At 41.7% G+C, this 15,961-nt stretch overlaps 1 protein-coding gene across 1 annotated transcript in view; it reads left to right on the forward strand.

The window, feature by feature from the left end:
• The window catches only part of chl1b (cell adhesion molecule L1-like b), a 30,107-nt gene extending 23,081 nt beyond the window's left edge, over positions 1 to 7,026 (forward strand). The window contains exons 23-25 of the mRNA XM_079999970.1: positions 4,417 to 4,548; positions 5,447 to 5,519; positions 6,642 to 7,026. Of these exons, the coding sequence (XP_079856096.1) occupies positions 4,417 to 4,548; positions 5,447 to 5,519; positions 6,642 to 6,852 (416 nt within the window). The 3' untranslated portion in view covers positions 6,853 to 7,026. The remainder of the gene's footprint in view (positions 1 to 4,416; positions 4,549 to 5,446; positions 5,520 to 6,641) is intronic.
• Positions 7,027 to 15,961: the final 8,935 nt, after the last annotated feature.

Genomic DNA, 15,961 nt, shown 5'->3' on the forward strand with positions numbered 1-15,961 from the left:
TTTCTTTTGTTTTCTTTTTGCTTTCTCTTCTGTTCTTTCCCTCCAGCAACCACTTTGGTTTCTTCCGCCGACCTCAGTACGTAGATCTCTGTCCACGCCGAAAGCAAAACTATTTTTGGTTTTTGCAAAGACTATGGCAGGTTGTACCCACACATACTGGTTCTTTCTGCTTGAGCTACAGCTTTTAAGGGACAATTTGTTAAGAAATAAATACATCAATGAATACATGTAGAAATACAGATATACATTATACTGTTTTTTAAATAGTTAATTTTAAAATTACACACTACATTTTTTTTTATATTTTCACTGTGGTACGTGTTGGTACAGCATGTTAAATATTGGTCTTTAGAGTAGCTGGTAGTAGAAATGTGAAGAGGTGTTATATATATTGTAGACTGCAGACAACAGTAGATTGTCGAATTTGAGCCTGAGACAACTCAGGCAATACATTTCACAAATGCTAAACATGGGGGGGGGGGCTTCTAGACGCTCTGCTCATCTGCAGATAATCAACCTTGTCTGCCTTTTGCCCTTGCCATCAGTACAGAGCACTCTGACGCCTCCTTTCATTAGCCAAATGTCAACTTTCGATAAAGTTTGCTGCTTTCCCCGCAACAGCCGAGGTAATTAGTTGCGCAATTATAAATTCATATTAATCTTGCCTCATTTGTGGCTCTGTAAACGAATATTGACTTTTATCCCAGCAACAGTGGGCGCCGTGCCACATGTACAACTCAAGCAGGGGAAACAAATGGTGCTTTAAGAGCTATAAACCCAGTGGGCATAGCAGACATTCATCCTTTCTCCATCTAATTATGTGCTGGAACAATCTAATTTACACAACTGTTTAAAGTAAAACTATCAGAACCTCAGTCAAATACAACAAAGAAAAATCACAATCAGCATTTTTTTGAAACCCTATCTTTTAACTGTTTGATAATTTGAGTCATTTGTGTGCTGTTTTGCCAGTTGTTTCACTCGCGTAGCCATAGTTTGTTGTCCTAGTGCTTTGCGAGATGTCACTAATATTAGAGAACTAGCCTCCATAGCTGCAGATAGCATGAGTTGCTAACTCCTAACTCCCCTGCTCGGAAGTACCTTGCGGCACTGTAATCCAAATTGATAACCACAGGATGTGTCTCTCTTTTCAGGCCAGTCAGCCTCCCCCTCACCTTCAAGCACAACAAGGTCCCCACGGGCCAAGCCCACTCGATCCTCCATAGGTAGAGCTGCAGTTCCACTAGACGCACACACAGGAACCAGCTGCCACCATGGCTAGCAAACACATTCCAATATAACTGGGACTGGAGTATCCAAAAGATGGCAGTTTGGTACCAGACATATTGACGTGTATCAGAAAAACCCTTGCATTTTTTATTAGAACCGAACCTCTTGTTTCATAGGGTGGTTGGGGACAAACCCAGACCACCAGATCCATACCTTTGTCCAAAATGTGTCAGCTTGACCGTGTAGTCGTTCCGAAGGGACGGCAATGTCTAATTGTCAACAATTGATTTGCACGGCCTCCCCCACCCACCTCCTACTCTATTGACCAAACACTCACCTAGCATTTCCATGTAATCTTCAAGTGGGTAAACAGCCAGGGCACTGTGGGGACAAGGAAGTGTGCGGAACAGTGCCTCAGCTGAGATTCAATCTTGTTGGTTGGTGGTGGTGGGGTGATGTCCTTGCGGACAGGAGTTGGGCAGCTGTGAGCTCCCACTGGGATAGATTAAAGGGACACTGAGATAAGTAGATAAGTGGAAGCTGTCGAAAGCTCCCCAAATCAGAATATTTCTGGGCCTTTCCTTGAAATGACAAAAAAAACAAAGCTTACTGACTTTGAAGATGTCTTTTAGGACACCCCCCCCCCCGCAGAGAGAGCAGCTGCTTTCTGCGTCATCTGATAGTGGGCTGAAGAGTGCCGGGTTCTCGGGTTATTTTTAGACGGGGCCTCCTTTTGTCCCTCTCACGCACTTCTAACCCTTGCCAGCGACAGGAATTACCATAGTGCCGGACGAATCCATCAACATTAGTCAGACAATGTCGTGCGCGCTCATTGGAATGGGCAGCGAGGGACGCGCAGGTGTCCCTCCTTGTGTACCGAATTATCACATGAGCAAATAAGGCACCTGAGTTTGAGACAGGCAAGAAGATTTGCATGTTTGCCGTAGGGAAATGAAGTGGGGAATCGGCTTTGGACAGCTGTCAAAGTATAACTTTGTACACAGTCCCTTATTAAATACCCTGCGCTTGTTTACATATCTTTCACCCAGCATTTTCATCGCCTGATGTCGGGCTGCAGATAATTTGGGTCTTGGTTTTGGTTGATATACTTTATACTGAAATATTCTTCAGACACTAGAGAGTGTTGTACATTTTCTCTGTCTTCCTTTTTATCTCCATCTGTACATTTGCATCCATCTACGCAGGCCTCACCGGTCATTACACACGACATCACTACATCTAGCTATCAATAACGTCTCCTCTGTCAGCCGCTATCAACGCCTGCTTAGCCGTAGTGTTGGGAATTAGCAGGAGAGCCAAAGCAATATCCTCTGTTGCATCGTAAAGTGCTCCTTCCCGACTCATTCACGTGCCTTACTAATCTTCTGCCGCAACCTCTCCTGTCTTTCATCTCGTCCTGTCATCTGTCAGTACATCCCCTGTTTAGCTTGTCCGTTAGCGGCAACTTTGTGAATATCAGCTGGAGTCCCGGAAGCCAGTCCACGGATTCAGAGATTTATATTGCATATATGAACAACCGTAAGCTCTCACCCCCCCCACCCCCTCTGTCAAATCCTAGACGCTGTCACGCTGCTTTTGTTTGAATAACTTGTAGCTGTTGCCGTACAACTAACGTCGCTAGTCTGTGTCTGTTTATGACTGTAGTAGACCTTGAAAGTTGGATGTCATTGGTTATTTTTCTATGGGGACAAAGAAATGGGGGTTTTCTCTCTGTGTCATCCTGCATTTATCGCTTTTCAAATGTAGATGTTGTTATAAAACATGTTTGTCTCTATAATGGTGCTTAGTGCATTGTTTTCTGTAACCATTTTTTCGTAATCTTGCTAGGATCAAGCATAACATTCAGAAATATCGTATCAGAGCTCTGCATCGGTTTTGAAGCTCATAAAAATCCTCGGCTCTTTAGTCCCCTAACCTTCCATCTTTGAAACACTGCACCAGTGTTTACTCGTGTAATTAGGCTTTGCCATTGGCTTTTTGCCTTAGAAGTAAGCTTTTAAGGCTTTGCAGCAGAGGGGTCTCAAACTGGTTGGTGATTGACAGTTTGTAGTCTATAGTGTTATATTGTTATTGTTGTTGTCTTTGGAAGTTTCTTTCTCTCTTAATTCTAGTCAGTTGACCAAAAGTGTGACACTCTTGATATGACATCTTTGGGGTGAATGTGACCAACCAATGCACTGATTTAGAGTAGAAGTAGGATGGTGCAAATTAAAGGCGTCTAAGTCACTTTTTGCCAAATTACTGCTTTGACTTGGAAACGGTTACTGAAATAGATGAGCCAAAGGCAATTAGAGAGACAAACACACTTAGGTTAAAAAGTTTGAGAAACCAGACTGCGACAAGTAAGATTCTGTAATATGTCAACCCTATTCGTTTTTCCCCATTCGGAACAAACAAATTCATATTTGGGCAAAGCTGGCATCACATCCAACGACCTAACTTAAGAGGTCTATAGTCCTTCTTGTCTCTTTTCTTCCTGTTCACTATGCATACATCATTAACGTGTTCTCCTAAGTACTAACCCTTCCTGGTCGTTCATTCGTTGTTGTGCATAGGGAAAGGTATCTGGAGGATATCTGAGGCACTAAACACCTCAAAGACTTTCCACGTCATTGAGGGCCTCGAACCTGGGACTGAGTACACTGTGCGCCTTATGGTTAACGGCCAGGTTGATAATACTAGTATTTTCGAAGACGTTATCAGGACCCGTTCCAAAGGTGAGGATGGCAGAGAGAGAGAGAACACACACACACACACACACACACACACACACACAGACAGAAACAAAACCACATAAAATTGAAGGATCGCTAGTCGATGCCTGATCATGGCAGATCCCAGGTGCGCCCGGCATGCCCTCTAAAACAGATCTCAAGGTGCGACGTGCAGTTTCTTTCACCGGCGTCAATAGGATTTGATTCCACCAGGTGGACTTGTCATGAGGAATTACATTTCAACAGCTTTCCCCACTTGATTTATTTGGCAAGAGGATTAGCTGTTTATATTAAAACTCCAAGGTTTCCATTGCAGTACTCCTCTCTGCTCCTACCACTCCCTCCTGCATCAGATAGGGCTTTGTTGATTCAAGCACTCGATTGAGTGCACCAACCGAAAGGGCACGGCAAGTCATAGTCACCGACTTTTGTTGTTCTCTTTACTCCTAAGGTCTCGCCAGTATCCACGGAGGAATATCCACCCAGGGCTGGTTTATCGGCCTGATGTGTGCCGTTGCTCTGCTCACACTCATTGTGCTGATTGCCTGCTTTGTCAACAGAAATAAAGGAGGGAAGTACTCCGGTAGGTGTTCAGTCACACAAACACAAACGTACACACACACACACACACACACACACACACACACACACACATACACTCCCACAGGCCCCATCCCAGTAAACAATTTTGGCAACGTACAGTAGGATTCAATAATCTCAAAATAGTTTGCCACCCAAAAACTTAAATGCCGCCCCAATCACAGCGTTCTAGAACCCGAAAAAAAGAAGTCCTAGATGGATATGAAATTTTCAGAACTTTCTCAGATCTGTGTCACTCAATATTTTTACTTTTACTTGCTATTACAAGTCATTCTGAATGATTGGCTTAAACGCCATTTCGGAAGGCTAATTCACACAAGAAAAGATGTGCAATTGGCACCAATAGCATTTCTAGCACATTCAACATTTGAGTTTGACTTTGTTTAGATAAGCATGTTCTTCTAAAGGAATCTAAAGACGGCAGATATGCAAATGTTGCACAGGGGAGCAACACCGGCAATGATGACCTCAGCGCTGTGCTATTGCGGTGTTATTCCTCCTAGCGGGGTCCACGGAGCCTTTAACGGCTTTATCATTCACGGCTAATGGCCGCCGGGTTGACGTCTGGCTGGCCATTGCCAAAAACTTCAGCTCTGTTGTTGTTTGTTTATTTTTTTCTTTGTTAAGCTGTCTTCTGCTACCATTACTAAAAAGTCTGTCACAGAGAATTCTTCCCTGCAGCATTTTACATGTTGCCTAAAACATTGTCATTACATTGCAATACAGTGCTTTGCGATGCCCCAAAATCTCTGTTGAAACAAATGCAGGCAGCGAGTGGAGACCCGATGGAGTGGAAAATTATTCACACACATACACCTCTCTTCTCTTGAGTATAACTCTCGAAAGAATCATGTTGTGTCATTCATTTTTTCGGCAAGCAGTAAAAGAGAAAGAAGACCTTCATCCAGACGTGGAATCCCAGGGCATGAATGATGACACATTTTGTGAATACAGGTAAGCTAGCTTCACCACCACAACTCCCACCCTCCTATCCTGGAATGCCATTTCACCACCACGCTCTATAATGTCTGCATGCCTGGCGCCATTCTGCGCCACTGTACTCTCTCTCCCTCCCTCTCTGTCTTTCTTACTGTCGTTCTGTCTCTGCGTTCCATCCCAATTTGAAAAGTCAAGGGGCCTAACGCGGAGCCCTGCGGAACCCCCTCCCCTGCTCCAGACACACGACATGGCGAAGTAATTCCAAAAGTATGTGGTTCTAAACGCCAACAGAATCCCAGTGATTGTCGTTGTGTTCTGTACCCCCCCCCCCCCCCCCGCATTAAATGCTAGTCTAAGCTTAGCTGCTGCAGCGCTAGCTTAGCTTGTGTTGGTGTTGTTGGCGTTGATGGGTCTAATGGCAGGAGTCTCATTAGAGGAGTAGTCTTTGCCCGTGGCACTGCAGGACAGCGAAACCAATCAGTGTATTTGAAAGCTGCTCATCTCTGAACTCGTAATATTGTCGGCCTGTTTCATCAGCCCTCTTGCGATTTAGCTCGATTCATATCCTACCTACCTCCTGCTAAGTGAAATTCCTGCAATCAGTTGATAAAGGCGCGCCACTACAAATCTCAATGTGATAATGAAAAGAAACAAAAGAAAAGAATTTGCTCATGCACACCCGTCCATAAATTTGAAACCAAGATGGAAGTAGTGTCACAGGGGATCTCTCAAGGTTGGGCCCATACTGTTGAGACCTACTTATTAGGATATGGCTGCCTTTCTTAACAGTCCACCAGCCGGGTTAATGATTTTCCTTAATGCCTCTTGAAAGGCTCCGTCCCATTTCACGTTCCTCCTTCCCCCGAAGGTCCCCTTGCCATAGGAATTGCCGATTGCCGAAATGTGTCGACTGGTACGTTTGTGTGATTAGCCATCCCTTCCAACCCCACCCAACCCAACCCCCTCAACCGCTGCATAGCAGTGAGGTGAATGCAAATGCTAATTATTAAGCATAAAAAGCTCCAACCTGCTCAATAGGCCATGGCCCCAGCCAATCCCTGGCCATTGCAAAAATGGAGAGGAACCCATGAGTGAAATTAGGTGTGTTTTTTTTCACTGTACTTTTTTAACGTGCAGCGACAACGACGAGAAGCCGCTGAAAGGCAGCCAGCGCTCGCTCAGCCGAGAGACCCGCGGCGGGGGGGACAGCGGGGAGGACAGCCTGGTGGACTACGGCGACGAAGATGTGCAGTTCAACGAAGACGGCTCATTCATCGGCGAGTATGCCGGGCGCAAGGAGAAAAGGGCGTCAGTCGAGGTCAAGGCTCCCGCCCAGACCCCGGCATGAGAGGGGGTGGTTCAGGTTAAATCACCCCCCCTCCCCATAGTGGTACTGACTAACACGCTCAAGCTCACCTTAGAATCCTGCCAGGAAGAAGAGGAGGAGGAATGGAATGAAATTCAATTAAATAAAAATCAATGGAGGAGGAAGAAAACATTATCCAACACCAAGCAGCAACTGCCGTCCTCATTTATTTATATATATATATATATATATATATGTATATATATATATATATATATATATATATATATAGGCCCATTTCATCAAACTGTAACAGAAAATTACCTGTTTACTAAATACTGTATATATATATTGTTATGCTGTACCTTGTTACCGTATGTGTGGAGTTTTCTTTCTTTTATTTTTTCTTTTATATATAAATATATATAAAATCCACTATGAAACCCTGATTTATTTTTATTTTTTCATTTTGTTTGTAATTGCGACTGTGGTACCTTTTGCAAACAGAAAAAATATCTTCGAAATGTTGGGATATCAAGTGGATATTTTGTATTTTCTACATGGTGACCGGGTTCATTAAACATGATGTAATATGTGTAAAAAGGTTGTTTATTAACTTATTTTTCGCCATGTTTTTTTTCCCTACCCGACGTAACAAAAAGCCATCGTTAAGAATTCAATAGAATCTATCTCAAAACCATTGCTATTCAGATGTTCGGGTGGCCTATGTCAAGTGCTTATTGTAAACGTATTGGGTTTTAAATGTTTAATTTAAATTGAGAATTTCACGAAAATGTGCAAAATAATAGGTTCGACATAAAATGTGACTATTATGTTTTGGACTGAATGCTCGGCAAATGACAGACGTTATTAATTATATTCACGAGTTGTGAAACGAGTTTTTTGTACGTTTTTGTTTACCCCTAAAAACATGTCTAAGTACAGTAATCCAACAGTTTATGTGTATATATATTTTTTTGGGGAAAGCTATAATTTGATTACAGTCTTTAGATATGAATGCTGTAATGGATTGAGAACTCTTTGATATGTGATATTTTCCAATGGGGTCCTGACAGTAAAACGGTTTCAACGAAAAAACACAGAAAGCCTTACTTCTGAATTCCACTGTCATTCAACAGATAACACAACGTGGGGTTGAATTTCAATTTTTGTAAATTAAATACAAGAAAATACAGCTATTGCATGTCAGTAATTTCGATTGGTGTTTTTGATGTCAAAAAATCTTTCTTACTTTTTTCTTTTTACATCCTGGTAATCATATGATAGGTATGACCAAAGTTAGAAACCCAACGTGGACTAAAAGAGTATGAATTCTGTGACAAATACACTTTTTTATTAACACTACTAGTGCCGTTGCCAGCTTTGCTTAAAACAAAATTTCATTTTGATGAGCTCCTTTGGGAAATAGCTGAAATTGGCAGACCTATCTTTCACCCACAATTTACATACTTTATTGATGAGTTGATTTTCTCGCTCAAACCAACAAGATTTTTGAAATTATATTTGCTAGAAAAACAAATGGCAATCCTAAAAAAATCGATTAATCTTTTCCACAATGGTGGCTTTATAAAGCGTAGAATGAATATAGGAAGGCTTTCATTTACCTACCCAAATTGGTCCGCTCGCAAAATTATATTGAGATTAGTGAAGCATGTGAGAGATGATGAGTAGCTTGTGGAGCTAGTTCTGTCAGACAACTTGACCACGCCACATGCTTCCATGCCCTTATGGGCCGGACTATTTTAGCAGCCAGTCTTTCCTGCTCTGCTTTGCTGCATAAAACAGCCAGTTTTGAAACACCCACAGGATTAACAGTGAGCGCTCCAATCAGGCCTTCTGTCCTTCTTTGTCACTTGGTCCCTGTGAGCTTAGCTGTGCTTCCTAATAGGCCGGGAATGGCAGTTACACCAGAAATAACCAGGGGCCTGGCTTTTCCACGGGTTGAACGTCACTGCAATTGTGCACAATGAAAAATTATAAAGTCAAAATGTAAAATCCCCATGCAGCCCAGTCTCATGAGATTGCAAAATAATCTCAGAGAAAAAAATGCATGCAACATTTTGCTTCATTTCTTACTTTTTTTGTAATATATCCATTATATAATATTTTATTGTATTTTTCTATAGGAATCCAGTAGGAAGTATTTTCTCCTCAGGGAATCCTAACCCGACTAAATCCCCTGTACTCTGGTTAAATTTGTCAATATCTAATCTAATACAATGTAAAGTTTTGTCCACGGTTTGATGTTGATGATTCATGATTTGTTTCGTAGATCAATATGTCAACATTGATCATGAGACTATGTAGACAAATTCCTTACTGTATTTATGTAAAGAGGAAATCCAGGAAACTTTTGAATGTCAACAATACAATTTAATCAACTGCAGAAACGGGAGATGATTCCCTCCAGAACTACGACAAATTAATTTTTTCTAATGGGGCAGAGTTGGCTAAAGAGACCATCTCTCCACTCCTCCTCGACCAATTTTATCTATCCACCTGACCACATGCCAATTGAATTGCCTTGCATGCCTTAAGGAGTACTTCACTGCCCCAAAACGTCTCTAAAATATGATAAACATAATGATTCCCGCAAGTCGTTTTGTTCAACAGTGATCAATTTCAAAGTCGTCCTTTAAAAAAATAAAGAAAAAAGGACTGAGGAGGCAAAGACAGTGATTAGAAGATGAGTATTTATTTAGTGCTGGTACAAAATTTTAAAGCATGCACTAGGGGTCTGTTGTTGAAGAGAGCCCCGATCACTGGGGCCAGCTGGTCATATATCTCTGTGGTAGCCTTTACGGGCAGATGTCACAAAAGGTGCAGTTACGGTCGATGGTGTCAAAGCTGATCATTTCTTTGTGACACAAGTTGACGTTCAACAAAGATCATTATGTTTCGGAAATTCCAGGGGAACATTATGTGCACCGGCACATAAGCCACAGCACTGGCTATGAGACTAAATAACATGACCATCTCTGGTACCATGGAAAATGAAAAGAAATGGGGGTCAGTGTGACGACCCATCATTACCAAAAAAATTTACATCATTTTACATCAGTACATTGTGCTGGGCTGTCGGCTTCTATTTTTGTGATTTGTTCCTTTCCATCCATTCAATCGAAAATTGACCCCAACGAACGCTAGGTCTCAAAAGGGCATCTTGAGTAGTCACTACCACTCTTTGCCGAGGATTCATTCATTTCACGTTTCTCGGGTCCGTGCGTCAGTAGCCAAACGGGTAAGTTCAGTGCATACCCAAACCCCAAGTCACCGCACAGAAAGCTTTGTCACAGTCTTTGGTGGCATAAGAATTTAATTATTTTTAGACCTAAGTATTTTATTAAAAAAAAATGGACTACAGCACCCAAATTGTAAAACATTGTAGTATTCTTCCTCACTATCTTGCCTGGTTAGAAATGCATAAAAACGAAAGCAAGTTGTTGCTCTACCCTAAGGATGGCAAAAAATCTAAATACCTTTAAACATTATATACAACCTGCTCTGGTGGCAAATGTAAAAGGTCTTTATCGTTCTCAGTATTACTCAGCATTAGGGGGAGTTAACAATCCCTGTAAGAAGAAACTGGAAAATAAAAGCGTTATGGCCGCGGTGAAGTAATGAGTTGGTTAATTACCACAGCATTTAGCTTGACTGGGCCCATATGCCGAGGGCCCTATGGTCATAACAAGTGCTAAGTTATTATTGGCTAAGTTTAAATCGCAAAGTTAGGACAAGTTTTGGAAAGTAAGTATCAAAAAGGTGAAATTTGTCTTAAATATGCATTCATGACAAAATAAAAATTGGAAAGTGTCTTCTTAAAGATAAGTTTCAAGTTTCACAAAATTAAATATGCAAACACCAGTACCCATGCAGGTAAAACAAACTTATGAGCTACATGACTACTGTGATGGAGTCCTTTTCTCTTGAAAATCCTGCCGGACTCTGCGGTAGCATCGCGTTTAGCCTTTAATGCATTAAGCCGGCCTTAAATATCATTGTATAACCCCTGTTCTGCGGCATCAAAAGCATTGGAAAAAGTGATCCATTGTGCTGCCGCACCACTAATGGAAATCGCAGCAGGGGAATAGAAAAGAGACTCTCTACGCACACCATCATTTATTATGAAATGACTAGAGGAGAGGGAGGGTCAATGACTCCAAGCAAAAAAAGGGTAGACTTTGGAGAGCAACAATGACATAAGAGAGAATTTTTAGACAAAGCCCTCCCGCAGTAGATCCATTTACAGCACAGACAGTGTTATGAATTATATGGGGCTCAAATGAATGTCACAATCGCCTAGAAGGTCTTGGATTGGCATGGGATTCAAAAACCCAGCCAGATTAAGTAGAGTGGAAAAATCTGCTTTCCTCTCTGCATCACCGCGATGCTACAAGGCATCAAATTTCACCTCTCCGTGTTCTTGTTCCCAAAAAATATAAATAAATATATTCATCAACAGAAGCTATAAATCCAGTGTTTTCCCAACCTTCTTTCTGCCATGGCACTTAAAAAAGAAAAATGAATTAACCACCATTATCCTGTTAACCACTAAAAACATCACGGAACGTCAGCAACACATAGAAGTGTGTGTATTATTATGGCCTACTAATAGTTAGTGATGCAAACACATCTTTTCAATGACTCTGGCGTTTGGAATCACTCCAGCCAAAGAATCAATCTTCAACTCTCAAACTGAAAATAGGACTAATTTTAAGTCTAAGGCAAAAAAGAAAAAGTTATTTGATATTCTTATTAAATGCGAATGATTACACTTTGCGTTCCACCAAAATAAACAATTTTTATTGTTTAAAACATTCCTATGAAAATTCAAATTCTGAACTCCGAACACGTAGCGCGACACTACATCCTGACTCTCGTCCATCGCTCGGGAAATCCTCCCTCCCTCATACACCAACTCAATAAAACGAGCGGAGATTCGAGAAATTGAACGCCTCTTTTTTACCAAGTGACTCATGAATTACCGAATCTCCAAAAAGAGTCGAACCTTTCATCACTTCTACAGTGGTACCTGGACTTACGACTGCAACTACTGACGACTAATCCAAGATACGAGTAGCGATAGTCGCGAAAAGCGACAGCAGTCAGTCAGCAGTCAGTCAGCAGTCAGTCAGCAGTCAGTCAGCAGTCAGTCAGCAGTCAGTCAGTCAGCAGTCAGTCAGCAGTCAGTCAGCGGGCCACCTACATCATGTGTGCACGTAGTTCGTGGCTTATCGATATATTTTTCATATTTACTGTGTTTGTGCTGTGTATTTCGTTTATTTTCCCCCTTCATGATGAGTCCTAAGAAGAAGGATGATGGGAAAAAGAAAAAGGCAATGACTCCCATTGAAACTAAGATGGAAATTATAGCAAAATATGAGCGTGGATATGGGAAAAATTGCTTCGACACACGACTGTTTTAACATAGGACCGTTCTTATAGAACGAGTTACAGTCGTAAGTCGAGATACCACTGTAATAGTTTTCACTTTCACTGAGAAACCTGGGCTTGTTGTGATGAGCACAGAGCTGCTGTTCTGGCTGGAACTGAGCAATTCGATGAATTAGTGCAGGCGTGCAATTTTGATCTTGCAACACAAGAGCTAGTTTCCATTATTTATGTATTTTAGGTGGAATTTGAAACATTTTCCAGGTTACCTTACTCGTCTTTCACCGAAAAAACATTGACATAGCCAATTACAGATCTATTTCTTCCAATAGATTTCTAAAGCCACTTATAATTAACAGTCTGCCTCGAGGATTACAAAAGAAACGTAACCGGGAGGGTATGAAGTAGTGATTCATATCTGGAATAATGACAAAACCTCCCCGCATTGCCGTCATCATCGTTCGCCGCTCCCCGCGCATAAAAGGAGCGATTCATTTGGAGTGCCGCGAAATTTCTGGAGCACGCCGCAGAGTTTTTCAAAAGCCGCAGGTGCTTCTGGGACATCAGGGGTTGGGGGTTGAACGCCAAGTATCTGCACTGGCGCCGCAAATGAATCGGTCCCAGGTCTCCAGAGCTGTCAGCAGCTCATTTTGTAGCAGAGCTTCATTCATCAACGCAGTTTTACTTTTTGTCTTATTTTTTTTTTTTTGCCCTGTGAGCAACAACTTTTGGGAGGAAGGAGGAAAATAAAAAAAAAAACAAGGGAAATGGAAATAGGCCAGGGCGTTTTTTTACATAATTTTTTTCTGAAGCATTTACGTATCTTGTATTGTTTTTAGCACGTGTTATCCGCACAGCGCCGGGCATTTGTCGCGTTCCCCGTCGGGATGGGACAGGCGCTCCGGCCTCCAGGAAAGATTGCGTTTCGCTTGAAGGAAAAAAAACAGTAAAATGGAAATGCGTGGAGTTGATGCAAAACTCAGTCCATTTGCATTGGTGTGTTTGGCTTTTGGCAAATTTGCGTTTATCTTTTGCTTACGTTCCGATGAGTTGTGACAGGCTAAGTTTACATACACATGCCAGTAGAGTATGTGTTGAGTTTACATTTTCCAGCAAGAACATATTAAAAATACAGGCACAGGGTTGTTATTATTATTACAAATAAATATAAATCTAAAAAAATATATGAAAATAATATAAATATAAATATGAAATGCCAATGTGTGTGTTATTAAAAACTTCCAGAGCTTCAGCAGTCCTGTGTTTTACAGGACTGCTGTACTGTTTATCCCCAGCGATGATACGTGGGTGTTGGATAGATTCCTTTGCAACTCTGTATTAAATGGGGTTTGATGTCGATGATAATCATGGAGATAGTGCTTCGTCCATTATTCCAGGGCGTGGTTACTCATTAATCTGTTTACTTGTCTAACATTGTAAAAGTTCTGCTGTTGTGGTTCGTTTGCTACAGTCAAAACTAAGTGCGATGATAATGATATTCAAAGACAGGTACGCATCACTTAGCACGCTCCAGTATTTTTTCCTACCGGTGTACTATCCAGTACACAGATACCCAGAATGGTTTGTTATGTTCAAGAGATAATCCACATTTTGTGGGAATTCTGGGAAATTGTCTATCTTAACCAGATTCAGACGAAAAGGTCAACGCCAATTGCCAATTGCTCGCCGAGCTTGTGTGAAATCCTGGAAAATTACCTTCCAGCATCTCAAAAGCTGGGCTATCTAAGTGATACAACTTGCATCTGTATGGCGATTAAAAACGATAACAGAACAAAGAGATCTTAGTTGTTTTAAATGTAACTACGGTACATTCTGAACCACTGACTTTCTCATTTCACAAGAGCTAGGCTAGTTGATTCCCTTTGTTGCCATGCATTGAGCTAAAACAGTTAGCATGTTGCACGTCGCTGTCTCAGTCCTGGGCTGAAACTCGTCTTGACCTTCTCGTCTGAATCTGTGTGAAATGGACAAAAAGCCCATAATTAAATAAATGAATAAATACGTATTATTAATTATGTAATTATTATTTACAACATAAAATATATATCGATTAATAAAAAACACTGCATGCGTTGGGGACTTGTTATGGTTGTTAGAATGTGTTGTACGGCGGACTGTTCAAATCTGGAGAGAGAGAGGGAGAAGGGAGGAGAGAGAGAAGTGTTGGTGGTGTTGTCGTTGTGCTCATTTCGACGGACGTGTTATGGCCTGGACAATGACCTGGAAGGAAAAATAAACCCCAGTGAGTTATAAACCACCGTGTGTCTTCTTCTGCAGAACGTTACAATATATTATTATTTATTATCATCATACATTTATTATATATTCTACTTATGAATATATGCATGTTTATATATATATATGAAGAAGAAGAATCTCTATATCCTCATAAGAAACTTGTGTGTGATGTGTATAATTTGTGGTCCGCAAGGAAATAAAGACAGAATAAGTGTAAAGGATGCTCAAATTGTGCAGAAACATTTTTCTTGAGTATTGCATTTCCATTATGCCGTCTTGTTCAACACAAGAATAAATGATGCACTTTAGTGTTTCGAGGGAACACAGTTGATAATCCTCCCCCCAATATTTGTATGATAACAGTACAAATCGATGCCACCAAAGCACAGCAAAAGATCAGTGTTCTCATTTCTCCGTTTTAAACGTTGGTATCACCGTCAGCGGGGTTTGTCACCGCTTGTGGCCCACGATCCGAGCGCTTTAGAAAAGCACGCACTTGTAAGACGGCCACTCCGGCACTGACCTCCTGCCGACCCTGAGCTCCAAAGCAGCTTGATGATTACACGGCAATGTTCGACCGATGATGGCGTGCCATCCAATCTCTCGGGTCGAGGCCATTATTTAACCCGATATTTTCCAACCGCTGTGTGAGTTTGCCGGTGTGCCATGAAAATGTTTCAAACTCCACTGGAAATACATTAATAATGGTAATAATCGTTGTTGTGTTTCAACATCTAAATTTCCAGGCTGTACTAATCCATCAAATTCATCACTTCCTGGCAGAATATCTGTGTCATCTACGTAATATCTTGGAACAAGCTCACCTCTTCTACCTGGAAGAGCACCAGGGCAGTCGGGTCAGCGCCGGGCGGAGCGTCTGCCCATTTGGTTTACCTAGACGGAGAACAGGAGAGAAGCGGATTTTCTTTTTCTAAACGCCAAGCCAGTTTGTGTTATTCAGATAATTTTTTTTTTTATTAACGGACAGGCCGCTATCATACCCAATAGAGGCATGTGTAAAACACACACACACACACACACACACGCACACACACACACGCACGCACGCACGCACCCACGCACCCACGCACGCGCGCGCACACACACACACACACACACGTACACTACTCATTATGTTCAACGACTTGATTAGAAGATAATTAGAAAAGGTCCAAAGTTGGAATGATGATTGAATCACACGCTGAAAGTGTGAAAGTTGTTCGCTGCCAAAATTAAATATTGGATATTCGAGTAATTGAGCAGTTGGCCCCCGAGGTTGTTCTCGAATAGGACTGGCAATTTCCCTTCGAGTCCCTTATTTGTTGAAATGCCGTTGAGGGGGCAGAGCAACAACTTTGCTTTATCGCCCAAATGGTGCCTGGAGTATCTCTGCTCGGTGCATTCGTGTTGGATGAATATCACTCTGGATACTCGGTCTCCTGCGGAGGAGCGAATATTAACTGTTCCCTTCAAAAGCTCC

Source organism: Zeus faber, assembly GCF_960531495.2.
Source record: "Zeus faber genome assembly, chromosome: 5".
Lineage (NCBI taxonomy): Eukaryota > Metazoa > Chordata > Actinopteri > Zeiformes > Zeidae > Zeus > Zeus faber.